Source organism: Scomber japonicus, chromosome 16, assembly GCF_027409825.1.
Source record: "Scomber japonicus isolate fScoJap1 chromosome 16, fScoJap1.pri, whole genome shotgun sequence".
Taxonomy (NCBI): domain Eukaryota; kingdom Metazoa; phylum Chordata; class Actinopteri; order Scombriformes; family Scombridae; genus Scomber; species Scomber japonicus.
The window spans coordinates 26479796-26507739 of NC_070593.1; the positions used below are offsets into that span (position 1 = coordinate 26479796).

Genomic DNA, 27944 nt, shown 5'->3' on the forward strand with positions numbered 1-27944 from the left:
CCCCATCTCTACTATCTGTCTCGTGTTTGAATATGGCGCAGCAATAGAGTTTAAGTTGTGGACTGTGGACTCAACAGGTTTGTGTTGCAGCCTGTAGAGGACACTGTGTTACCGCCTGCACGTTGATCACCTCTCTCCCCCCTCTCTGCTCTGTCTCCTCCCATGCTCCTTCACTTCAGAGGACCGGTCTCCGGCTTCACACAGCGTCTCATCGCGTCTACAGGATGAACTTCTAACTGTGGATGTAAAGTGAGACAATCGGATCATTCTTCATTACTGTTCGTAGATTCAAGTCTGCGTAACCTGATTTGGGCCAGCGGGGCCCCGCGTACGGATCCTCTTCTGCAGCCCGGCGTGTAATCTGTGATGGATCGAGGTTTCATAATAACTTAGACGTCCCAGACCGGTTAGGAGACAAACTGTTTATTTAGATAAAGACCGAACCAGTGGGGATATGGACGGGGCGGACGTGAGCCAGCTGTCCGATGAGGAGCTGCTGATGCAGGGGAAGGAGGATCTGGTCCGGAGGCTGAGGAGACTGGAGAGCCGCAACATGGAGCTGATGCTGGAGCACGGGAACATGATGAAGGACGTGAATCGGAGACTGCAGGTCCACCTTCATGAGATCCGGAGTCTGAAAGAGGTCAACCAGAAACTGCAGGATGATAACCAGGAGCTAAGAGAGCTCTGCTGCTTCCTGGACGACGACCGACAGAAGGGCAAGAAGGTGTCCCGGGAATGGCAGAGGTTCGGCCGCTACACTGCCAGCGTCATGTGGAAAGACGTCGGTCTGTACCAGCAGAAACTGACCGAGCTGGAGGCCAATCAGGACACGCTGAGGACGGAGAACGTGGAGCTGAAGGAGATCATCTTCATGCTGGATGAGGAGAGGAACGGCGCCGGCTCCAGGAGCTCCATCGACAGCCAATCCAGCCTGAGCAACCTGAACGGGCCGGTGCGAGACGTCGGGGATGGAAGTAGCACATCCAGTACTGGAAGCGCTGGGAGTCCAGATCACCATCACCACCACCACCACTTACACAAATCATCCGAAGGGAAGATAGCATCTCTGAGGAGGTCTATGGACGACCTGTCCGCCTCTCAGAGAGGACTCTCCACTGGTCTCAGTGGTAAGTGATCCTCATTTAGTATGCAGTTTATGATGAAACTGTGTCATTAATTTATTTCATGAAGTAACCGTCAGTATCAGGTTAGATTTGTGCAAAATCTGGATTCCAGAAAGAAGGTGATGGAAAAGTTATTATTAAGTTTTGAAACATTAAATAAACTCAAATGAAAGACGTGTGGTGCTGGCTCACACCAGCAACACACATGGACAAAGACCTTCAACTTATATTTCACAGTCACTGGTCATTCTCACAAAATATTCTTTTAACAACACATACATGAAATTAGTATTTTCACAATACAATCCCAACTCAAAGACAATTTATTGGCTTTTTTCCAGTGCTTTCAACCATACAAGGTCTTCATACACAGTACTGAGCCCTTAAAGTAGTAGCCTATGTATGGCTGGATTTCTTCCTTGTTGATATGAATACTGAATATACATGATGGTGATTACTATTATCTCATGGAATCATTTGCATCTTTCTCAGAAATTGTAAATTATCTTGTCTAAGCATTGCTTAGACAATTGAGTTGAGGTGGTTCAGTTCTGTCAAAGACTCTTCAAAAGAATTGACTTCACATGGTTGTGAAGTTATGGCTCTCTTTATGAGGACATGTAAGCTGTGCATCTATAAACAGAGTTAATTATTAAAGATCAGCTGGTTTCATTGTATGACTTTTTACAGTGTAAGAACCACAACGCCAAAGTGCCCAGGGTTAATATTTAATAACAGTTATAAAGTACAATTGCAGTCAGTGTTACAGTATAAATATATGAATCATACACCACCACCAACCACAGCAGAATGTGTGAAGCTGCCCAGTCAACTGAAATGGAAAGTAAAAAACAGAAGAAACGAAAGTACGACCCTGCATGACAAGAAATAGTGCTTAGTGCTTCTCCACACCAACCCATAATTTATTCATTAAAAGTAAGGATATATAGTTTGCCAAAATTTCTATTTACTGTCATTTTGGGGAGCTTTCAACCACATGCTGCTGCCTTCATCAATGACTGGAATCTGCTCAGTTGTCATGGAGATAGCTAGACAGATAAATATTATTAAGTGATCTAAGTACTGTATGTAATAACCTCTGAACCAACTAAGGGAAACAATGGTAATGTTAGAACTAAAATTATTTTATCAGACTCCTTTTTTAAAAGGTCAAGAATGAATTTTTACTTTCAATAAAATGTGTATTCTTTCTAAAAGTTACAGCCCTATATGCTATACTATTTAAGTACTCCAAGTTAGATACATATGTGTTTTTGCATTTGTATATCAGAGAATAAAACTCACCCCTGTGTGTAAGAACAGATTAAACTTGTGCATATTCCACATTTACATGTAGGTTAATGAAAAGCACAACACTGTCCTGTGATGGTCTACATACAAATGTACTGACTTCCTGCACAGTGCATTCTAGGACAGGCACCAGTGTTAACCCATGACTTTCAAACATCATAGCAAACACCAGGACGTCAATACACAATCAATAACTTATCAGAAGCTCCACTTCGGAAATCATACATCATGATATCACAAACACTTAAAGTCACCTTGCTATTTGCACACACTCAGTCTGAGTGACACTCTGTCTGGCCCTACTCGGCCCAGCACAGATGGCCCAGGCCTAATTACCTCGGCTCATTACGGATGAAATCAAATCTAATGAGGATTTAGCACCTTGTTAGCACCAACAGGACGATACTGTAGTTGCGTCGGCGAATCATCTAGTTCAAAACACAGCTGGAGGTAGGCAGCAGCTGAGGTGCCCGGCAGCTGAGTGTGACACATTCCAGTAGGGGCATTTTTTGTATACAGAGATAAAGAATTTAGATGGGAACGTGACTGCATTTCACACCTTGGCGTGTTTCACATGCTGGTAAACATACTTGTTTAGCAGGTTTGATTATCTGGAGCCAAAACCTGCTGACTGATTCAAGAAGTGAAAGTCCTAGAAATGTAATCACCTCACATTATTCACATATTCCCATTGACTTCTAGAGAAAAGAACAATATGGACCAATATTCAAACATGACACTTTGTATGGTTCAACGACTCTGCTATGCATACTGTATCTTCCCTAGATAACCTTTAAGAGCTGATACTACATGTGCTTTGTGTGGTGTCATAAGAGCAGTTGAATGCAGTTAGTTGCACTGGTAAAGCACAACACTTGAATAGTGTTTTAATATTTTTTGCTGACAGTTCATCCCATTCAGTGAGGGACATGTGCGGAGTCAGATTACTGACTGCGTGGTCGGTGGCTCTGAGCCAATAGTCTTGCCTGATGTAATTCAAGATATTTTATTTGACCAATAATGACTTTAATACTCCAGATTTTTTTGTTCTGGATGTTCTGCTGTTTTTATCTGTTTGAGTGTATGTCTGTGCGTGTGTGGGCTTATGAATACTTTTGTTATCGTACTGGGTTATGCTTGAAAAGAAGTATGACATGTCATCTAAACCACAGTGGAAGGCAAAAGTGTTTACGGCTGTTCATAACAGCCCCATTTGAAAAGGAAAAGGGAAAAAAATACAGCTTGAGAGAGAACTTCAAACCTTACATCCTTTCTTACTTTTATTGTAGGTTCCAGGTACTCTTGGGGATTGGTGGCAGTGTGAATATTGATTGGTCACTTTGCATCATTCGCCACAACTTATACTGTTATATTTGCTCTTTATATGTTGTCTGTAAAGAGGCTACATTGGGTTACCGATGCAACAGCTCATTTGCAGAGGAAACATGGTATTAATGACCCAGGACGGGGAAAATGCCTGTTCACATTTCCAAGGTTCCATTTGTAAATGTCTTACTTTCTTAATGATTGCAGCTTTCGTATGTAATGTTGGGTAGTAAGTTACTAGTATAGACTTTGCAGTAGATGAAGTTCAGGTGACTACAGTAAGTGTAGCAATTTGCAAAATCATATAACCTTTCCAGTAAAGAACTATGATTTTCATAGTGTATCACAACCAATTTTACTTGCTCTTTTCTTGCGGTGAAATCAGAACCTCAGAAAGGAATGCGCTACATCCCACATCCCATATTGTAAGATATGGTACAGTTCTGGGCAGAACTTTAAACCAAAGTCTCACAAGTTCCTAAAAGTTTTAAGTATGGGACCCTACAGATGATGATTTGTCTTTCATGGATAAGTTGCTTATGTCAAATTCTGTTGATTATATTCCAATTTTTATATTAAGTGTATGACTTAGCATAGACCTATATAAGCTATGTACTGTACATGCAGAACATGCATATAGATAGTGACATCTTGAGATTTAGATATACATGTAGATATTAGCTTGATAAAAAGTTACTTAGGTATTATTATATTAAACTGCATGTTTCTCCTCTAGTAATAATGGTATAGGCCAGTTTGGTGTCACCATTGTCACCCCTTACCACATGGTCCAGAATGCTTTTAAATTTCAGTTTTTTAATGGTGTTTTGATGATAAAGGGGCCATACTCCTCCATGGTTTGAGAATACTTCTCTGTATCCAGTGGAGGAAATAGAAAGTGCATGGCTGTGGACTGAACATTGTTAAGAAGTTTGGAGGTCTGTTTTCTGGACAGTGATGATGCTGGAGTGGGACTGTGTTGCCTGTCTGAGTGATAAACTGTTTGTTGGTTGGCCGTGCTTTCTGGCTTATTCAATCAAACTGCTACTTATCCTGCTGACTGTCCCCTCAGCCTGGTTATGTGGAAGCTGCAGGGCTCACTTTCAGACTTCTTCTTATTTACATCCCGATGTGCCTCCCAGCTGTGTACGGGAGCTCACGCTTGCTCCAACCGCTGTGACTGTAAATTCTCTGGATTCATTTTCAGCTCCTGTGTAGTCTGTTAGCAACATGTCTGCACACGTGGACGAGTGTTCTTCATGTGTTTCCAGAATTCTTTAGTGGCAACAACATGTTAGTCTAGCTATCTGTTGGACTGAAACAACTGCATGAGGATGATGAGTTGGAAATCCATTGATTTAAAGGAGCTTTCATTTGTTTGAAATGTTAGAATCATGAGAGATAAAGGACATCTTGGTTTAGGATTTCCTGCTGAAAAGGCCAAAACTGACCTGCACCTTGTTGAGGGCAGATTGTCTTTGGCAGTGCAGGATGTTGGAGTGATTTATTTTCCACTGCAGCAACTTCTCACACCAGGATGCAAGAGAGAGTTCATGTTCAAGGGCCTCTCTGCTGTGAGGGGGGGAAGAAAGGCCTCTTTGAAGAGACATGCTTAGCTCAGAACACACAAGTACGTACACATTTCAACAAAGTGAATCTCTTTTGCTGATTTTCAGTTTAAAACTGCATAAAAAAGTTCTTGTATGGCTTCTTTGTCTTAAAAACTAATTAGAAATCTTTGGTTAAAAAGCCAAACCAAAACCGTGTTCATATTTGTCAATGTGACATATTAAAAAACGTTTCATATTTGAACCAAAACTTGCAGCTATCATATTCACGTGTCAAAAAAAAACAAACAAGCGGTAATAAATTTGTCCAGTGTGGTCAATTACACACTGGTCACAAAAATCTAGTGTGAGAAGGAACATTGGTCCTCATGGCTCCTTTAATGTTATAATCTGATTCTGGTTTCCATCTCCCAAGTTGAATTTATTATGTGCTCCAAACATTCAAACATAATCCTCAGAACTGCAACCAGTGCTCTGAGTACTGGATGGACAGGAATGCTGGAATGTCCTACTGTGACCTCAACATAGGTCACCTCCAGGTCTCGCTGTAGAAATAAACATACCAAATGTACCACATGTCAAATTAACATGATATTATCTGACAGCAGTAAACATTTTTGTTTATTGCCTGTGGTGTTTTACTGAAATTATTAAATTGGCTATAGCAAATTATTCCTACAGTGCAGCAGAAACTGAGAGGCAGTAAAATCAGTAATTGACCAACACACATCCACAATAACAGCATGGTAGCACCGAGAAGATTTAGAGCTCCCTGACCAGCTCTTCCAACTGAGATGAATGTGGGACAGTAATGATTGTAGCCTTTCAGAAACCCTCACATATTTAGGAACAACTGTGCAACAGTAATGAGGCTTAAACAACTGTCAAAAGATTATATATTGAGGAAAAGCAGCAACTATTCAGCACGGATTAGAGGACTGTGGCCACAGTTCTGTCATTGGAAGATGTTAATTACAAAAATGTACTCTTAATCCTCTCATAGAGTCACTTCTACATATTGAACTAATCTTAACTGCATGTGGGGACACGCTGCCTCCTGCAACCGATGTCAATCATGGCAAGTCACACTGAACTGAACTCTGTGCTTTGGTAACATCTGGTCGAATTGTAGTGGATCATTAAAACAGACCAGCAAATGATGCACTGAGCCTGACAGACACTCAGTGGATACTGTATTTCCACATGGACAGAGACTTTATCACTAGTGATCACAATAATCACCCTGTCTTCACAGCACATAATGAGTGAGTTTAAGAAAAGACCTAAAGCTAACCCTAACCCTCTCCTCAGACAAACTACACCACCAATAATGCTCTAAAAACACTATCATCAGCACAATAGTTGTAAGAATTCCTCTGTATAGTGTTTACACCCCAAAAAAAAGAAGCAGCTGTCTTCTACCATCCGATAAGAAATACCAGAGAACTTCTACTGTCTTGGTAAATGGATCTGTGCATGTACCAGCAGTAGTTAAAGCTGGTGTACCACATTCAGCTGTTGGGATTGTTGACAAGGTCTCTTGAAGTAAGAAAAGCTTGACCCCAGATAAACTGACAGAGGCTAGACTGGGAATATTTATAGTTCTTGACAAATGTAAATCTTAATGCACCAAAGCTATCTGGTGACTAGTGAACCCTCCTCTGAGCTTTCCTGTTGAGTGGCCTCCTGCATGTCTAAATATCTTCAGTTCCTCCTCATGTGTCTACACCTTTACTGCGATGTGGAATTCAAGCCAAGAGGTGCAGAATTTGAATTTTCGGGCAGTTTCTGTTACGCATAGCTATCATTCCACCAGGGCTGTTGTTGGGGTTGGTATGTGGTCACTTCTGATCCTGGAACATCTGAGTTTTTGAATTGTGTCATGACTTCTGCTACAAGCTGAGTATTGTACAACTGTAGATTCAGTTACTACAAAATGTGATTTACTCTTTTGAAGTGTGGCAGTTTATTTTAACCTTACTTCACAGTTCATCAGGCTTCATCAAGCAATTTCAGGAAATAGTTAAGTTCAAAGGAAATATTAATGCTGTAATTTATGGGCAAAAGCACAGCAGAAAGCGTAGCTACTACAACATGTGAACCAAATCTAAGAAATGTAGATGTGACCCAATTACAGTTGAGTAATTTTTGATATCAGGTCCCAGTACCATGCCTAAAACATAATCTATTTTTAGCCAGGCTAGGATGGTTCTAGGGATAGTAATGTCTGACTGTTGGGCGATGTCTGCCTTTGTTCCAGACTGGAATATCTCAACAACTGTCCGATGGCTTGTCATGGAATTCTGGACATTGGTGCTCAAAGGATAAGTCCCACTAAAATGTTGATCCCCTGACCTGTGAGGTTCACATTTTTGTTTTTGAATAAAATGTCTCAACAAGTATTGGATAGGTTGCCATATATGGCACATATATTCCTGTCATTTTCTTGATTAATTGTAATCATTTTGATGGTCATCTGACTTTTCATCTAGCACCATTATCGGGTCAAAATGTTAACTTGTCCAATACTTTGGTTTATGACCAAATATCTGCAAAAATAACATCATTCCTGTCAGCACTTACTTATAGTACTAACATGCTAAACTAACATGGTGAACAAAGTCAACATTATACTTGCTAAACATCACAATGTTTGCAGTGTCATTGTGAGTAGCATGTTTTAGGTTTTAGCTCAAAGCACCACTGTACCCAAATACAGCTTCATAGACTTGTTTTATGGCTTTAAACGTTTATTGAATGTAAATATGCCTTAACCCTCATGTCAGCGAGGTTTGCCTAAATTAAATGAAGTCTGAAGTTATAAAGTTCACTGATTTGCAGTAGATCAGTAATTATCTGATCAAAGAATAAGTAAAAGTTAATAAGCATCATCTCGTAAGGCAATGCTAACTTTTGGCATGTTTCATTACAGTACACCCAGCCCTAAAACCATTTTAGTGCTCCAAGCTGCTAGCCTATCAGAAGCGGGGTTACAACCTTCATAATGTAACACTGGTTTAAACTGCTGTTATCTGCTAATGTGGACCTAAAGCCCACACAGACTCTTTCATTAGATAAAATGAGTGCATCCTGCCTGAGGTCACTTTGTCCACTTAGTGCCATAAATCATTTTAACCCTAAAGTGATCAGTCCTAATGAGAAAGTCAACATTCTGGGATGAAGCCATATAACTGAAAGCCTTTCAAATCTGTTGCACCGTCCGACCTGGAAAGTGCTGAGATTACTCCAACAGCTGCAGCTCTCTTTGATGTGTGTGTGTGTGTGTGTGTGTGTGTGTGTGTGTGTGTGTGTGTGTGTGTGTGTGTGTGTGAATATACAGAGTGTTATGTGTGACTTTTGGGAGACACCTAACATGCAGTGATGAGTGTAGCCACCATAGAGATAAGGCTCAGATTGTGTTTTGCTGACCCCTGTGATAAAAGCCAGAGTGTTCAGATAGTCCAGGACCAGAGCTTTCTCTCGCATTGTCATCGGGGTCGCATTCAGGTCCTGTTACAACTAGGAGATAACATTTCAGTCATGCTTCCCACGCATAGAGAGGCTTTATGTTAAAATTCCATTATACTTAGTATGCCATACTCTTTGTAATGCAAAAGCTTTATTTTACCCATATTTAGCATATTTATAAGCAGTTTATAATTTTTTTTAAAACCTACTTTCTGGTGGACACATTGGTTTTTTACCATGTTTTTAACTCATCTGGATTTTGTCTTGAATTCTAATATGCATCTAAAAGTTTCCAAAGACACCAAATATGTCTTTTTGGGAAATGTTTATAAAATATTGCACAAGCCATCCAGAATATTTCCAATAGATGTAATGGTACAGCACTAAATTACATGGTTTGAATATTTTACTTGGCAAAAGCATCATATAATGAAGGGTTTGAACAAGCAGATACAGCATATCTATGTGATACTGTCATATAGTGTAATAAGTGTGTTCCTCTAACTTTTAAACAACCATAATGGAAGCGTAAGGGGAAAATCAAGCGGTTATGAGGTTAAATGAAATAATGAGGGTATTACATAGTTTTTAGGAAAGTGCTTATTTGCTTTCTTGCTGAGAGTTAGAGGGGATTGGTACCACTCTCATATCTGTACCGTAAATATGAAGCTGGAGATGAGAGATGTTTAGCTTAGCTTAACTTAAAGACAGGAAACAAGAGAGTCTGCAATTCAAGACCAGGGATACACTGTGGGAAGATGCCCCACACCTTTATAATGGCAATTTACCATATCGCTGTTTATTTAGTCATGCATTTTTGGAGTTAGTAACATGAAACAGTGACACAGGTCAACACTTCCATGTAATACCCTGGAACAACCTGGAAGCAGATGTATTATATCTGTCCATGTCAGCCTCAGTGTCTCCATTCACTTCACCAAACTTTGCATCCTGACAAATGATGTTGGTTAATAAGTCCTGTAGTGGATTGCAGTCGGTGTTCCGGTTCATCCTAAAAGTGGTGGATGGAATGAAGGTCAGGGCTCTGTGTGTGGGAAAACCACTTATTTATGGAGCTGCCTTTTGTGCAGTGGATCAATGTCATGTTTAAACAGCAAAGAGCCTTCACCAAAATTAGAAGTCTGAAAAGTCGAAATAGTGGTCTCCAACCATTTTTGGTTTGTGACCCTGTAATACAAAGCAATGTGTAATTGGCTGGGGCCTCTTGTGAGCATTTGCATATGTCAGTACTTACTTTTTAGAGGCTTTAGGAGATCCAATCATCCAGTAAGTGACAAGAAGAGGACACATGTTGGGGCAGAGTGCAAAAAGTTTTGTGCAGCCGTTTTTTCTGCTTTGCTATCCTGTTCTCTTCTCACAACCTGTCAGATTTATCTTGCATTTTAGACCAGTGAATCCCATGTGAGGGACCCTTCATATGGGATCCATTGGTCTAAAATGCGTTAAGATTTCCCTTAATCAGGAGGAAAAACTATTTTGAACAAAAAGGCACACAAAGGTATGTGGATATGGGTGTCCACTTGCATTTGATCATTGTATCTTGTCTCATGTTTTTACTCTTTTTTGGCTCTCCAAAAGTTTGATTTTGTGACCTTTTAACCTGAATTTACCTACCTAAACTTTACTGTACATGCCTTTACCTGCTCCTGCAGCTCATAAAAGCAAATGTTATCTATCCTCCAACTCAGCTTTGCCAGTGTTAACCCCCCAAGGATCCTGTAATTGAAGCTATCCATAACTAGCTCATTGGCAGCTTCTCAGTGGCCCTCTGGGGACCTATTACTTATTCTGTTGTACCGTTTAGGAAAGAGGAAGGCCATGCACCAGGACTGGAAAATGTGGCGCTTGTTTTAACAGGGACAAAAAAAACATCCTGGTGACTCAGGTTGGATAAAACCAACTTAGCTTTTGTCCTGTGCGTCATGACTTTTTAAGTAGACATTAAAGGTGTTCCAATAGTTCTTATTTATTGTGACAAAAACAGGTTTTGTATTTAGCCATTTAAAGCCCTGTTCTCTACATATCTAATCTGCTAATCTGGTTTATTTATATGAACATTGTTGGTAATTAGTTTACATCCAGGAAGCTCTGTGTGTTTGTTGTTGGAGTTCTTCTGGTCGGGCTGAGTGAAAGGTTGAATGGCCCTTTACTTCTCCTCCCCTGTTTAGAAAAGACAGGAGTGCCTCTTGGCCGTATCTGTGCTAGGCATCTCTATGAGTGTCTGTGTGTGCGTGTCTATGTGTGTGTGTGTGTGTGACGGATTTACAGCGTGCGATGGAGAGAGAGGCTGTGTTGTTATGATAATGAGGCAGCATGGGAAGGTCTTTGTCTGTGTGTGTGGAGCTATGAAAAGGTTTGAACTCACCATGGGAGAATCAGCCCCATTTCTATACAGCATCCACTCTCTGCTGATGGAAAAGCAAAGCAGAGGGGTGTGTAGCAGAGGCAATTTATGTATGCATATGGCTCCCTGCGTGTGTGTTTATGGGGAATTCTCACCAATAAACGCAAAATCCAAGGTGGATAATGTTGATTGTATTGTATTTTCAGAAATGTTGGATTTCCCTTCCTCAACTGCTGTCTGTCTGGCTCTCTCTCTCCCTCTCATACACACACATACACACACACACACAAAGAGGATGGATAGACATGTGTTCAGTCAAAGGGGGGACTGTGCTTGGTTTTTCTTCTTGATAAAATATTCATCCATAACAAGGCTTACTCATGCAAGATCACGCAATTGACTTTTCACCTTGTAAAAATGCAATCATGCAGATTAAAGCAGTATGAGTCACTGTGACTTTAAATTCCTAAATTACAGGAAAATGTAATGGACAACATATTGTCAAAGAGTTTTAACACTCAAGAGTGGTCACTGTAATCCTTCTTCTGCTTCATTTACACTGTGAGGCAATCCTTTGGTTTGATCCACTGAACATGGCAGCTGTGTTCATTTTCTATGGAACACGAGTGTGTCACCTCTTAAAGCCCTGTGGGATAACCAGGGTCACCAGACTGACCAGCAGCGCAAAAAGAAAAAGAAAAAGAAAAAAAGGAGGGGTCAAAAGTTGAAACTTTATGCAAATGAGAGCATCTGCTAAAAGCTAAATAGTTAGCTAAAGAAACTGACAAAGAAAAAGTGATGCAATGGTGAACCAGGAAGTTAAGTCTTCACCTACTGTGGATAATGTCTGTAGTTTTGGGCTTTTTCTTGTCACTCTTGTCACTCAACTCTCAACAGACACAAATAAAAACAAAGTGCTGCTTCACAAAAAGTTGTGCAAATTATTGGAAAAAGTTATAGCTTTCTTGTCCACACAGTGCTTGCTAACAAGCATGCTACTTGCTAGCTTGCACTTGTGGTACAAAATATGGTCAAAACAATTGTGGGCCAAGAAGTCCACAGTTCACATGCAAAGTGTAAATACAGTACCAGTAAAACAGTTTGGACACACTTTCTCATTCAAGAGAAAAGTATGGTGCGTTCATTGATAAGATCACCTGAAGCTGGCATGTGGATGTAGCAGTGTGAGTTAGCCAAATTCAATATTTTATGGGAAAAAGACTGTAACTTTGGAAAATAGCCACTCCATTTAACTGGTATAGACTAAAATCAATACCTAAATCCTGGAAGATGTTTTTTCTTATGCAACAAGCTAATATTACTTCAAGATGAAGTCAAGAAAATATCTGACTTCTAGAGTTCCATATGAGTTAGCACAATCAAAGCGATTCTTTCGAAGTTACAGTATTTTTGTTACACAATTCCCTCTACTTATTTAATCAGTTTTGTCACAAGATTTTGTTTTTAAAAGAGCATGAACTCATACTGCTGAAGCCTCATTGTAGCTTATAGCTTACTGTTTAGCTTATTAGCTACTAGCTTAGCTGAACTTTTGAATGCATTTTTGTAGAAGGAGACCTGTGGATTATATCCTGCATCTTTTACAGTGGAGTCAGACTTCAAAAGGCCTGTAAGGAGAGGAGGAATTATTACATCAACTATTAACTCTTTCAAAGTCAATATGATATTTGAGTGCTGTATTAAGGAAGACAAAGACAGAGTTAATCATTCACATGGTAGCTATGGTACATCATTAAAGTTATATAATTGTGTATCTTCTGGATTTAATGTCAATGTCACTGACAATGTTGCCAAAGCTTAGATTTTTTTTTGTTTTATAATTGATGCCCTTTAGGTTTAAATGAAATCTCACCTGTTGGAATATGACTGCAGTAATGTATTCTTCGTGTTTGGTAGAACCCATGCTAATTAAAATGAAGCGTCACTTCTATTAGGAGAATGCATTTATTTTTGCTGTAAAAATCAGTCCTGGCCTAGTATCAAAGAGATTTTTTAAGAAAAGCCGCCTGGTCAGGAATTCCCACATTCCAGCACACATAATGGAACTGAAAGCACTGTGGGAAAAAGGCGCGTCGAGGAAACAATAATAGTGCATTGTTTTGTCCAACATCACTGGAAGAGCTCCAATCACCTGCTGGGATGGTTCTAGTGAGGAGATAGTTAAATTAGCTAAATGGAGAATTTGCAGAGCAGCTTTACTAAATATAAATATGGGGGAAAAAAATATCTTAATCAATGTATGCGTTTTTTTATATTGTCTATGGTTTCCACATGTGTAAGTCATCCAAAGGGTGTGTATGTGTGTGCAAGGAACAGTGCTGAGGCTGAGTTTTCTTCCTGCTGCCATCTGTGCTGTGTGTCCTGCTTGCTCAGTTTCCTGTGCTTTGTCTTAGTTTCTCACAGCACAGCATACAGTAACGAAGAGCATGTGAAAAGTTTCAATTGGACAGACTGCATTCAAACCAAAACTGAGCCTGTTTCGTGTCTCAGGGTTTAGTTTAGTTTTTGCATCACATGAAATCAATTAGCACTGGGGATATTTATTTTACTGAGAGATTTGCCCTTGTAAATGCTGACACTGTCTCATACAGGGAGTAAGCAAAATAATCTAAAACACCCAGAAAATCTAATGTAATCCTGTTCAACAGACCAGCTATAAATTCCCCTTTCATGAAACTTTGAATGATTACTAGTTGATGTGATGAGTTAATGGGGCTGCAAGTAATGATTATTGTCTTTTCAGTCAGTCAGCCTACATGAAATGAAGTATTATGTTAATGTAAAACATGTAAAGCACAGATATTTTACACCTGAGCTCTGACTTCGTCACTCCCCAGCGGGAGGCACCAAGTTCAGCACAGTTGGGAGTGGGGAGTGAAAATTATATGTCATATTTCCCAGGTGGACTTAGACTCAACCAACTGCATGAAATGGTTTACCTGATTTATCTGAGTATTATTTTTCAGAGGTCTAGAAATTGTCAGAAAATAGTGAAAAACTACAATCACAATTTCATAATGTTCAAGGTGATGCATCCAAGTAACTTGTTTGTACTTCCAATCAAAACCCAAACCCATTAAATTAACTGCCATAGAGGGTAAAGAAAAGTTGCATTTGGGATGCTGAAACCAAATTTTAAAAAAATGATTTGTGTTTTAAAAGCGACACAAGTGATTATCGGAACTGTTGCTGATTCATTTTCTGTTGTTCAACTAATCAATGAAGTATTTACATATTGTGTAATAATTATGATCCTCAAATTGATATGTTACTAAGTATTTGGTGATTGATTGGCCAATATCGACTGACTGTAATATCAGTCCTCAAGTTTCGATATCTGACTAATTTAAGAAGAGTGTGTGAACCCTGATCAAATGGAGCAAAGAAACAACAAAAGTAGAGTTAGTCATCTTAATCTCACACTAATCTTAATAAGAAGGAGCAGAGTCATCAGCAAAAGGTTTAACATTGTCTGGGTCAGACACACACACACACACACACACACACACACACACACACACACACACACACACACACAGAAGAAAACACCTGATAGTTTGTTATATGTCTTGTTCACAGAATGTGTCATTGTGAGGCTTTAAATGTCAATGTTATATAATCAGCATCATACATCAGTCCCCACAGTAAATTTCCTGTTGGCAGCATCAAATCCCTGCAGACTAGTTCACACTTGTTGCACATATATAAGAATCTCCTCATTTAATCTGAAGCAATCTCTTAATCCTGCCAGCTCAGTCTAATGTCATGTTGTGTCTCATTTTAGAGTTTCAGTCTGCATTATTAAAGTACAATTCTCACTTCAAAATACTATAAAAAAAAGATGCACATGTAGCAGTACACCCGTCTTTAAAATACTATATATTCTCTGTGTTCAGGCAGCTCATTTTGAAGCTCACGTCATGTGAGTGTGGATTTTTTCCTGTTGGTCTCATCCCAGACAGAGCAAGGGTGGTTGTGTGTGTGTGTGCGTGTGTGTGTGCGTGTGTGTGCTCTCCATGCCCTGGCCATCTGTCCGACAGTATTGTCTGTCTGACAATGGGGTGCCTGGTCTTCAAAGACTCACTGTGCAGAATGGGAGCATCGCATCACCCCACAAAATACTCTCCGTCTCTCCCTCTCTCTCTCTCATCACGTCATGTGATTATGTTTGTGTGGTGGTCTAGCCTATTGCTTCTCAGCCTGGTAACAATGTGACATGAAGGCTCAGACACAATCCACCCTTGGATTTTATGGTGGCTATATCTCATGGAGGTTTGTGGAGATTCTGTCAGTGCAAGCCTGGATACATAAATATTTGCTTTATTCACTTGACAGCTGTAGTTGATTTTATAGGCATCATATTTAGGGTTGAATGCACCAGATGGAAATATTAGAGGAAATTAACATCAAGAAAAATATTTACTTGTGACAGTTTGCTGTTGGTGTTGGTTTGCATTTGTGTTGTATTCACCAAAGTGATTTCTGTCTGCAATGAAAGTTAACAACCATAAGAGAAATGTGTGAAAGCTTTGGTCAGCAATCCAACACGGTTCTCTCAGATCTCTCTTGGACACGTCCACTCATGGCTGATTCGGACCTTGAGCAAAAATCTACTACCTCTACAAACAAACCAGAATATGATAATATGCAGAATAGATAGCTGATGAATAGACACACCATTTTGTAAGCATCATTTTTGAATACATGCACATGAACCAAATTGATCAAGGTAGAACAAAGAAGACGTTTGTGGACTCTGGAAAAGGAGGAAACCTTCTTAACTTAATGACAATTTACCACACCTTTATTGCACAATATGACAGCGTCAAATTGATATTGTACAGGTTGCAACCAAGATTTTACTAGGCTTGTCTTGCACAGTGTGACATGCAATAAACTTGCATAATCATTGACGCACCCTAAAGGGGCCTTTACTTTTCATCTGGACCTTTCTCAAAAACTTCAAGCCCTGGTATTTTTCCTTCACTAGTAGATAATCCATCAGATAGCCAGTATAGCTCTCATAAGTTCAAAAAGCATATGCTATTTATTAGCTATCATAATGTAAATGGGTATTGTATGAGGCTATCCCACCAAAGGTAAACACTCCTCGATGGTCAAAGTTCAAGAGGAAACACAGAAACCTCCCCTCTGGTCAAACTGATGTGCTGTGGTTCTAATACCTGCTTACCCCCTGCTAGGATTTTATTGGACCACATATTTTACTACCCACCCCCCACCTCAACTTCTAACAATCACTAATATCCACATGTAAGACAGAGGAAATGTCTTTTGTGGCCGAGTACGAATAAATGAATGAACAAGCCTTATGCACATGTTTCCAAGAGAACGCATTCTAAGGAGGCAGTTTTTACTGATGGCAATTCAAACCAGCTCCAGAGCAGAAACATTAGTTGGTGCTCTACTACAACCAGATGCCAGGGTGACGTTAACTTGGCGAGATGCCAAACTGAGTCATCAATCATTTGGGAGGAGGTTGCACTTCTTTCTGTGAAAGAAAAACTGTTGCTCAGATACAGTTTTGAATCCAGTTTTGAGTCAGAAATAGAAATGATCTTCCATCTTCTCAGATGTTCTGGACCAAAATTGATTCATTTGAGATTGATTATTGCTTTTGAAATGTCTGGTCCATCAAGCTATTTCAAATAAAGACAACGCTGCTTCAGATACATACAGTGAGAATCATTCTGTTGCTGCATGCCTGTGGCTCTGTCATTAGTGTTTAGCAAACATGCAATACACTATACTCACGCTTTGCATAGACACACTGACTGCTATTGACACAGTTATTAGCTAACTTGGCCGTCTTTCTCTCAGCTTTTTATGAGGCTTATTACAATGGAATTGGGTCAAAGCACAAACAGCTGATGTCTGGTTAGGTTATTTAAATTTCAAGGTTTGTCCTCAAGTTCTACTGCAAAGTTAAAGTAAGTTTCATTTGTTCCATATCTGTCTTAATGCAGCACTCATTGGTTTATGTGATCATTCCTCCTGTCCTTGCTGGCAGTGAAGCGATCCCCTTGTAGAGTGACTAGACTGTGAAAAATGGGAGAATGGAGGAATGATTACAGTGACCCATAACTCCTTTCATCGACACATGGCATGTGTGCATATAAAAGTAAGACATTTGAACCTATCCTTTAATGCCTGGCACATTTTTCACGATTCTAAATTGGTAACAGGATGAGAGGAAACGTGGTCATGTAGAGGTTAAAAAACTGGCCTGTCACCTCAGGTTTGCTGGCGTGAGTCCCAGGACCAGCTGGGAAAATATTAGGAAGGAAAAGTGAGGTTCAGCTGCAGCCCCTCCTTTGATTCTCTCATCACTCAACAACTAGTTTCAAGGTGTCCTTGAGTAAAACACTGAATGCTCAGTCGGAATGTTCAATGAGGCTGCTTAGAGATTAGCAGAGGAAGTTACAGTGGCAAGACTCAATGTGAATGAGAATTAGGTCAACTTTAAAATATTAAATGATGTCCTAAAAAGTCACAAGTGATTCTGTTGCCTTGTTAAATTGTAGAGGACATGTAGAGAAAGAGAGAGTTGTATTCTGGGTGTGTGCTGACTGACTGTAATTCAAGGATGTCCCCTGTCCTTAGCTTTTATTTAGTCAGCATTGTCTTGTATATGTGTTTGTGTGTGTGTGTGTGTGTGTGTGTGTGTGTATGTGTGTGTGTGTGTGTGTGTGTGTGTGTGTGTGTAATTTGCTCTGTGGTCAGCATGGTCTGTAATAGAGACTGACAGCATCATCATTACCATCTGGTTAGTTGAAGTATGTGTATGTGCATAAGTTAACTGGTCCAATATATAAAATGCTATGTGCATCTAATTAATATTTAACTCCTTCATAATAGTTCATTAGAGGTATAATATCAGAAACCTAATAAATGTTTGTCACATGACCAAGTGTGCACAATGGCCAATAAAAAATAGTTAGTTATACTTCATTAGTTAGTTAACCATGCACCAGTTACCAGTAATTAAGGAATTGAACTCTTGCTTTTCACCTTTGATTAAGATATTGCTTATGCCAATAAGTCTTTCATGTTATTAACATTGTGAAACATCAATAATTTCCAGAAAGTAAAGTGACAAATTTAGGTAAAAGACTGAGAAGAGTAAAGAAGTTTACCATTTGAATTATATAGAAATCTGAAATGACTGGTTTTCTAATGCATGCCAGTATTAACTTATCACAGATTTGTACCGGTCCAAAGCTTTTGTCCAGACTGAAATGTCTCAACATCTCTTGAATGGATTGCTATTAAATCGGACATTCATGAGTCCCAGAAGACATATTGTAAAAACCTCAGTGATCCCCTGACTTCTCTTCTAGCACCATCATCACTTTGAAATTCCAGCCTGTCTAATACTTTGGTTATGGACCAAATACCTGCAAAACTAATGTCATTACCATCAGTCTCATGAAACACCAGTATGTTCATATGATTATTGAGAGCAAGTAAGCTTACTTTTTAGTATTTATCTAAAAGTTAAGACCTTCTAATGTGGCTGTAGACTTGTCCAACTGTAAAATGTAGTAATGACCAATTACTACCAGACCAATCATAATAGAGAGGAAGGGGGTGTACTGTATTCAGACACTGGAAATCTGAACCAAGTTTTTATCAATCTTTGTAAAGATCCAAAAAAGCTCCACAGGGATTGTCCTGGAAAATCTTTTTTTAACTTAACATCCATGATGCACGTATAATATGTAGCCTACTTAGTGGCTGCAGCATCATTATTGCTTCATAGTAACCCATCTGCTTCTGGCTGGTTACCTGAGGCTGCTGCTGTGTACACACTGAAATCATGACGAGAAAAAGCAAGTCATTTTCTCTCAGTGGAAAACATGTTCTCCCCAAAGCTCATGACGAACTGCCAAAAACGAGCCAACGAGATACAGAGACGCAGCACCAAAACAAGCATTTAAAACAGCTGCAATGTATTTTTAAAAAGTCAATAAAATTCAGCAAACAGCAAAGTTGTCCATTTCATTACTTTATATGCATGTAAGAAATATACAATTGTCTATTAAATGGTAATTTGCATGAGAAATAAAGAAAAAAATCATCCTTTTATGATAATTAATTTGACCCGACAGACATGATAGCTATTAGTGGTTTCCACTGTACTGCACTGCTGTATTGCATTGTAATCTACTTCAGTTAACATGTGAATTTGTGTCATTATTATAAGTGTAATTGTCTGGTTTCATGTCTTGTTATATCTGTTAAGACATTGTTATAGATGTCCTGGATACTGTATACAGGACTTTAATTGCTATAGTTTGATTGCCTCCATTAAAAGCTAAACACAGTACATCACAATCATCATTCATCACTCTGTTCTACTCTTTTGATCTTGCGATGTTAATGAAGAACATAAAGAATAACTGTTCATTTGCAAGAATCTTGATGGCTCACATTACTTATAGAATGATAGACTGAAAGAGAGAGAGTGGGGATGGGTGTGGAACAATGTGTTCTCTGTTTGCTTTAGCAGCCCCACTCACCCTCTACTCCCTTTCTCCTGCAGCTCAGCTATACGTCACTGAAATTTGCTATAAGTCAACTTTGTGTGTGTGTGTGTGTGTGTGTGTGTGTGTGTGTGTGTGTTCAGTGTAATTGAAATCATTCGTGGACTTTCCTGTCTGAGGATCTGAGGCTGTGCGCTGGCTGAGAGCCAGAGCGTGCACTGCTTTCACAGTTATCAGCAAAATCTTGAACTTTGGAAATCATAGTGCATTTGCAGAAAAAAGAGCCGCAAAGGTTACAGTAATCTAACACAGAGGGGAGGAAGGAATGAACATATTTCTTAAAGTCAACAACTGATGAAAAGTACTAATCTTGGAAATCCCTTTCAAACAGAGGAAGTTGGAGTCAACCACCTGCTTTACTTGGTCTTCAAAACAAAGATCAGATTCAAATATGACATCAGGCTTATAGCAGCTGGTTTTTAAAGGCTCATAGGTCAATAAAGCACATTCAGCAAGTAAGAGTGCTGGAGTCACACATTTTCTCATTACCAGAAATTAACTAACAGCTAACCTGAGGGGAGCACAATTTATGTAATACCAGACTATCTTATTTTTGATCCTCTGGTTGGTTTTAGAATTAGAATAGAAACAATTACTGTTGAGACCTTTACATATAACACCAAACTGAAAATACAACTTACTTATACTAAGTAAATGTTTGTGTCTAAGGTGCTGTCTCTCTGTAGTAGCTATTGACCGGAGGCACTACGAGGCAGTAATTAGCTTGATTAGTTTGGGTTGCTATAGTATCCTCTGTGGTATACCATTAACTTAACTGAGAACAGCCTATAAAGATGAGTAACAGACTTTACATTGTGGTGTCATGTCACAGATTTTTTAATCACTTTTCTCAGCTCAAGAAAAGTTTTACAAATAAGAAACCATGGATCAAAAATTCATTCATCTCTTTTACAATAGTGGTCTATGGGAAAAATGCCTTGTGGGCCGCAGGAGGATTTTTCCTTTGCAGTACCGTGAGTGGCCACTGGGAAAAATTGGCTGCAAGGCTGAGCGGTGGCACCCAATCCAGCTCTCATAATACATCCATAAAGTTACCAGACCTCCTCCAATTTACATTAGCCATTACTAGCAATACATACTTGAATCTCCTACAAAACTATCAGCTTTTGAGTTGCATCGTGGGTAATGTAGGGAATCGAGGTGGAATAGTGGTGGGGCAGAGTACATTCTGGATTCTTGTATTCCCTTTCTCCATTCTTTTCTTCACAAGTAAAGCTCCATACTTTGGTCCCATGATGAACCAGCTGAACTGAAACTTCTAAAAGCTCTTCCTTTTTCCAAAGGATAAAAACTTCCTCAAACCTATCTACTGTGTCGTGTGTGTGGCCATTATCAATGCATTATTGTACTATTATTATCAAGGATTCAAGGACCTTTATTATCATCTTGTCCATATACATCTATACTTTTCAGTATCAAATGCTTTCTATGAAGAAATAAAATCGCATTTCCCAGGCTTGGAGAAAAGATAGAATAAATTCACAGGTAGTAAAAGGTAGAATTCAAATTAAGGTCTAAAAAATAAAGAATCTAAAGAATATTGCTGTGGTTTCAGTAGAGCTATCTTTGTCATTTAGCACATTTCTAAATCTCCATGTATCCCTATGCAGTACAACAAAGCTGACTCACGATGCAGTAAATGTAATTTTAGCACTTGGACAGTTTTTGAACATTTTGGCACAGTGGTTATATCCTGAAGCTTGTGAATCTCACTCCTCACAGGCAGCTCTGGGCAGGAAGAAAACAATAGATATGGCTGTCAGTGATGTTCAGGAGAGTTACTATCGATTAGATGAGTGTAATCTTGTCTGTGTTACTTATTCCAGTACAGAAAAATATGTGTCAGACATATAGTGTGTGTGCAGTGCTCTAAAGTATCCGTGTGTGAACAGTAAGGGGCTTGGTGGCTAAAGGTCAGCTAATCCTGCTGCACAGAGTTGGATTGAAGCCGAGGTCACAAGTAGCAAAGAAGCTTACTGCAACAACACATCTCTCCAGACTACTTTCTTTCACTTTTTCTTTCATGTCAACTGGTCTGTTTTTATGCCTCTCTATTTTAGTGACATTGCTTGGCTGGCTGTGCCATACTGTATGAACTGGCTTGCTTTTGTCTGGTTTTATTTTACCTTACACTAAGTTAGAAACTAGCATGGTGAGCATAGTAGAACATTTAGTAGCTAAATAGCTAAAGCTAGCTATTCTTCTCAGGAGCTGGTGGAGACCAAAACAGAGCTTTAAAATGAGAGTCAGCATTGGACTTACATTCAACAGGTGGACAGTAACATCTCCTTGTCTACTAGACATAGGCAACTGTTTGCTAACATGTTTGACATATCAGTTTATAATATGTCACATGTTGTGTTCAACCAAGGCAGGTTTAATGTAGAATATTACATGCATATGTTGTTATATGTATGTTGCATTCTTGCACTACATTATTTGTCATGCTAGCTGCAGGACTCCAGGAATGGCATTGTTAGTTGGTTGGTCCACCACTTTGGTTCAGACTTTGGTATCCATAAAATCGGATTTAGAGATTTATGTCCAGCATAGAAAGTATTGCAATGACTAGCTCCAGTATTTGGACAACATTTCATTTGTCCAGTACTTTAGTTTATGACCAAAACAATTTACATTCCCATTAAGCTGAGCTGTATTTTGTGTTTATTGCTAATTAGCATGCTATCATGCTAAACTAAATAGGTGTTTACCTGAAAATGTCAGCATGTTAGAACTGCATTTAGTTGGAACACTAGTCACAGTATATGACTGTAGACTTTTAATCTTGTATTAAAGTAACTACAAACTTTCCATGAGATCAGGCTCAAGGATTAGTTCTTGGGCTATATAACTCTGTGTGTGTGTGTGTGTGTGTGTGTGTGTGTGTGTGTGTGTGTGTGTGTGTGTGTGTGTGTGTGTGTGTGTGAATGTATTTACTACTTCTCACAGGTGTGTTTATTTTCCATGTTAATCCTGCCTGTGCACATTATGTCCAGTGACAAATGACCTTTTATGTACCAGAAATTCTTTTGTTATTTTTTACTGTTCTGAAAGCAGCTTGTACATTCATACACGGATTTGGGAATCAACAACTACAACAGTGCAGTTTTAGGATTAGTTGGATTAACTAGAATCTGTTTGGGAAAATCAACAATGGCGTTCTCAGCCGTATGTGGAGATTAAGCTTGAGAGGGCTGCTAAACATCTGAAAAACATGCCAATCAAGGCTCCATAAGGAGACACAGGCAGCAGTGGAACCTAATATTAATGGGGAGTGGAACACACTGGACTGGAACAAAGCTCAGGTAGCCTGGATTAGTTAGCTGGAACATGGGGACACTACTATTGGTGTCCACAGAACAGGATGATGTTTAACATAAACCTACATAGTGTCCAACATGTTTGTAAGTCCAAATAGAGCATAGAGCATAATGGTGAACATGGCATGAGAACAGCCAACTAGAGAACTGAAGCATGTGAGACACTTTCTGTCAGAATATGTAGATCAAACAATGAACAATGAATCAATGGCAAAGACACCAACCGAAAACTTGTTTCATTACAGTACACAACATTGAATATTACAAGAGATACTGTATACATGTCAAAAATGGGTCATGGGTCAGATGTCACATTTATGCTTCCTCTCTTTTTTTCTCCTTTAGATGCATCAGCCAACTACATCAGACAGCTAGAGAACAAGGTGAGGATGCTGGAGGATGAAAACAAGCAGCTGCTGACAGAGGTAACTACTGCCACTATCAGTGCATGTTTTACTCTCTTTGCACAGTACAAAGAACACCACAACACATAAGTGGAATTTGTGGTAAACTGGCAAGAACATTTTGACTTATATTGTCTTATGCGTGCTTGTTGTTACCGCATGATATTCTAGTGTAATGAGTGTATTGACAGACATGCTGCATGTCCACACCCGCTATGACTCTATGGGTTGTGGTTTCATTGTGGTGAACTGGCAGCCACAGTGATGATGTACTCCCACTGTTTAGTATCATTATAGGGATATCATAGGAATTCTATACACAACCTTTTTGAATGTTTCAATACTTGCTGATGCTGCTTTGTTTTTTCATGTTATCCAACTGTATAATGCATAAGCTACAGCCTTCATGAAATATATTAGGTATAGTCCATGACATTTTTCACATGCTTGCTATGTCTATGCACATGGAATTGGAGTTGGATAATGAAGCCACTTAATGAAATGTGATACATTGTATATGGCATTTCCTTATATTCAGTTGGTGTGTTTGTCCACAGATGTGTGTCGGCAGCTGGAGGTAAAAATCTGGTTTTCTGGAGGCTGAACTGTAATTTTACAGACAATCTCATTATCTTTTAGTTAACTCCATATTCAGTTTCATTACCGTCATCGTTTTACCTACTGCTGCTCTCAAACTGCAGAAAGGGTTGAGTGTAAATTCATAGATTCTCTTGTATTTATTTCCAGCACCAGTACTAATAATGTGTTTTGGGGGATTTTAATTATGATTTTTCAGTTAAAAAAAGATCACAAATCTCAAGCGCATCTCTCTGTTCTCTGTCTGTGTGTCTTTGTGTCTCTCTGGCAGCCAAATGGAGGAGGAGTGAAGACACTGAAGAAGGGTTTGTCCCTTTATCATTCAGAAAGTCAGCTCTCACAGTTCCACGACAACATGCACAACGTACGTACTCTACTACACTGATAACGAGATGTGTTTGTGTGTGTGTGTGTGTGTGTGACTCTGACTCAATAACATACTGTAAGCAATAACAGCCATGTCTCATAATATTAAAAGCTCATATCTGGTGTTGTTTATTGAGCTTTGCTTGTTCCTCTCTCTTCTTTGAGTCCTATATTTCTCCCTGTGCTCTTCACATCTCTAAGTTTAATTTAGTTCAATCATATTTATTTTGTCCCTAGCATATCTGGTCACCCTACTGTTATTAATACTGAGCTCATTTCCCTTTATGAGCGACATCAATCAACAATCATGTCCCAGCTGAAATTACAAAGGTGGAATGTACCAGTAGGAATGTAAATGCTGGAAAGACAGCTGCTGAGTATCAAACACTCCAGTTTCTGTTGTTATCTATAATATAAGTATCAATGCTGGCAGTTGCACTGACATGATGATAAACTAAAGAGAATGTGAGAACTCCACAGCAGATGCAGGATATCCGATCTCATCTATCTAAGTCTGTCTGTCCCACTGATTGATCCTCTTCTGCTTTACCGCAAACACAGCAGGTCTACTGCTCCTCCTGTCGCCACAGGAATGCACACCTACCTCAGCAGAGCTGCTGCTTCCTCTCATACTGTCTCTGCTTACTCCTCTTCATGTCTTCCTCTCCTGTGGAGTCGTCTGTGTTTATTTGCAGAGCAGTGTGTTTCCTCTTTTGTGTGGTTGTGCTTTTGTTTTTCTACTGATGGATGTTTCTGTATTTCTACATTCTTGCCTTGTCTGTTTACTCCATGATAACAATGATAGTGATTGTGATCGGTGCCTCCTACCTCTCTAGGGTGCTTCACAGACCCCCAGTGGTGAGCCCTCCCCCACAGGGATCTATTTCCCCCCAGGGCAGAAACCAGAGGCTGTGGTCCATGCCATGAAGGTAGGCCTCATGTCTGCTACATACCAACCTCAGGTATAATAAAAAAGTAGAGTATATTAACGCTGATTATGGATCAAATGAGCATCACTTGATCAGCCTACAGAACTAATTTGTTCTTATCTTATCTGTCATTATTAGAAATATGAGATGTCTTCAGTTTCCTACAGTTTAATGCTGTTCTGCTTTGTCTAGTTGTGAATCTAAGCCTTGCATTGAACTAGTCAGTCACCCATTCTGGATCTAAGTATGGTTTTTTATAAAATTGACTGCATTTAAACTTAGAGGGCAGTAAAACATAAGGAGATGGACACTGGAGAGTCAGTGGGTGTGTATTTACTATAAGTGGATACACAACATTTTATTTCTGGTAACAAGGCCTTGTTAAATGACACCAGCTTCCCCCTAGTGTTTGATACATGCCACCGGTTTAATTAAGCAGCCTGAACACTTGATACTTGCATTTATGAAGGACATTAAAATAGTTCAAAACCTCAAAATGTCAATTACTCAAGTTGAAGTGTCGACTTAAAACTGTATTTTATATCAAACAGAAATGTACATGCCATATTGTTTATGTGTGTGTGTGTGTGTGTGTGTGTGTCTAGGTGCTGGAGGTCCATGAGAAGCTCGACAGGCACAACTCACAGGAGTATGATGATGATCTCAGTGAGAAAGAGAAGGCTATCGTCAGAGAGATGTGCAACGTAGGTGTCAATATGGATTTTCTGTCTTTCTTTGTCACACAGTATATCAAGTAACATATGATACACACAGATGCAGCTGTTTGAATATACATGTGTTTTACATTGGAATAATATTGAGAATATCATGCAAAGTGGTGTGTGTGTGTGTGTGTGTGTGTGTGTGTGTGTGTGTGTGTGTGTGTGTATGTGTGTGTCTGCTTGTGATGGTCCAGTGCATTTAACCTTAACCCAAGAGAAAAAGGATGCTATTCATAACAAAGACAACCTGACCTATTAATTCCCCCCCCCCACACCCCACACACACACTCACACACACACACATTTCCACTTTTCTTCACACCAAACACTTAACTTTTTTAATGTTTAATAAATACTTGGACATGAGCAATTTAATTAATTGTTATTATCAGCAAATCTCAAGAAAACACCAAAACCAACTATGTTAGTCCATCTCTCAGCACTTTCTGACTGTACTTCTCTGTCTATTGCATTTTTAAAGGCTCAGTAATTTCCTGAAACAGCTGGTCAATTTAGTCTTAAACAAACATAACTCAAACAGGAGGAAATAGTGCTAGTGAGTATTTACAGCAACAGGATGGTGCCTGCTGGAGTTTTTGGACAACAATGGAGCACTACAACACTGAGGAATAAGATATATCAAGCTACTGATACATCATAGATCAGTTTGTTGTTGGTTTGGTCTTTTAATAGAATGTGTTATTGTCCTATACACTATTCACTTTTAGTCATTTCAAACCTGTTGTTATACATTGTTTACACATGTTTAGAATCAGAGTTTTGTTCACATATGTACAGTATTCTACATCATACAATCCTCTAATCCTTCCTGAAAAATTATGATGATGATGTGCTGCAGAAGATGTTCAGTATTTTTAGTAAAATGAAATATACTGTAGATACATAGTAAAATAAAAAAAACAAAAAAATACATAAATGCAAAATCAAGTAATGTTCAAATGATAAATATGTGGGTGCAGGATAATGATTATTATGGTTCATCAGATGATATTTAAAAGCTGTGTATCCAGTCATGATAAGAGAAAGGTCGCTCCATGTTACTGTGGTAACTACTGAGATTACAAGCATAAACAAATAACGTATGAATGGTGCAGTACAGTAACAGATATTTTAAAAGCAGTGCGAATAGGAGGTAAAAGCAGTGGATTGAGTTTGAGCTATATTTTTTCATTTATTGGTTGAATATCATGTTCTTATTATACTTTTTGTGGTATATTCAGATTTCTGTCAACAGCTGTTTCCTATGACTGACTTTCAAAGTATGGTCACTGTTTTATTTACTCTGATGTTACTGTCTGACAGCGTGTTGTTTCTCCCTCTCAGGTGGTTTGGAGAAAGCTGGGTGATGCTGCCGGATCCAAGCCTTCCGTCCGGCAGCAGCTCTCAGGCAACCAGTTCAAAGGACCTTTATAGTTGTCAAACAAAAAGAGAAGACCTGCAAACCTATACTACCAGTTTGAACTGGAAGCCTTCAGCACAGTGTTTTCTCTCTCAGCTGATGAACTGAGACCTCATCAGCCTGAACTAAGCTGAGTAGTACTAAAATGCCAACACCAGAACACTATGGCAGGCACAAATTCGGTGCCATTAGAAACCAAACAGCCAATATAAAAGTCTGGATCATTGACATAGACGTATAAAAACTTATAAGACTTTTTGAAGCCTGGATTTGGATTTACCTCTAACTGTTTTGGAAGCAGAAAATCAGAATGTGAGAAATGTGTATGCCGATTGGATGGAGTGGAAAAGCAAAAGTCAGTCACCACAATGAACTGTAAATCCAGTGAACATACCCCAAACTCTCTCTTCAAGCC

General features: G+C 39.2%; 1 protein-coding gene across 1 annotated transcript; it reads left to right on the forward strand.

The window, feature by feature from the left end:
- On the forward strand, positions 1-27659 carry ccdc85ca (coiled-coil domain containing 85C, a). The gene is made up of 6 exons (XM_053335330.1): positions 1-1130; positions 23437-23516; positions 24364-24456; positions 25295-25387; positions 25993-26091; positions 27454-27659. The coding sequence occupies exons 1-6, from the start codon at positions 455-457 to the stop codon at positions 27541-27543; spliced, it is 1131 nt and encodes a 376-aa protein (XP_053191305.1). The 5' UTR covers positions 1-454; the 3' UTR covers positions 27544-27659.
- The last annotated feature ends 285 nt before the right edge of the window (positions 27660-27944 follow it).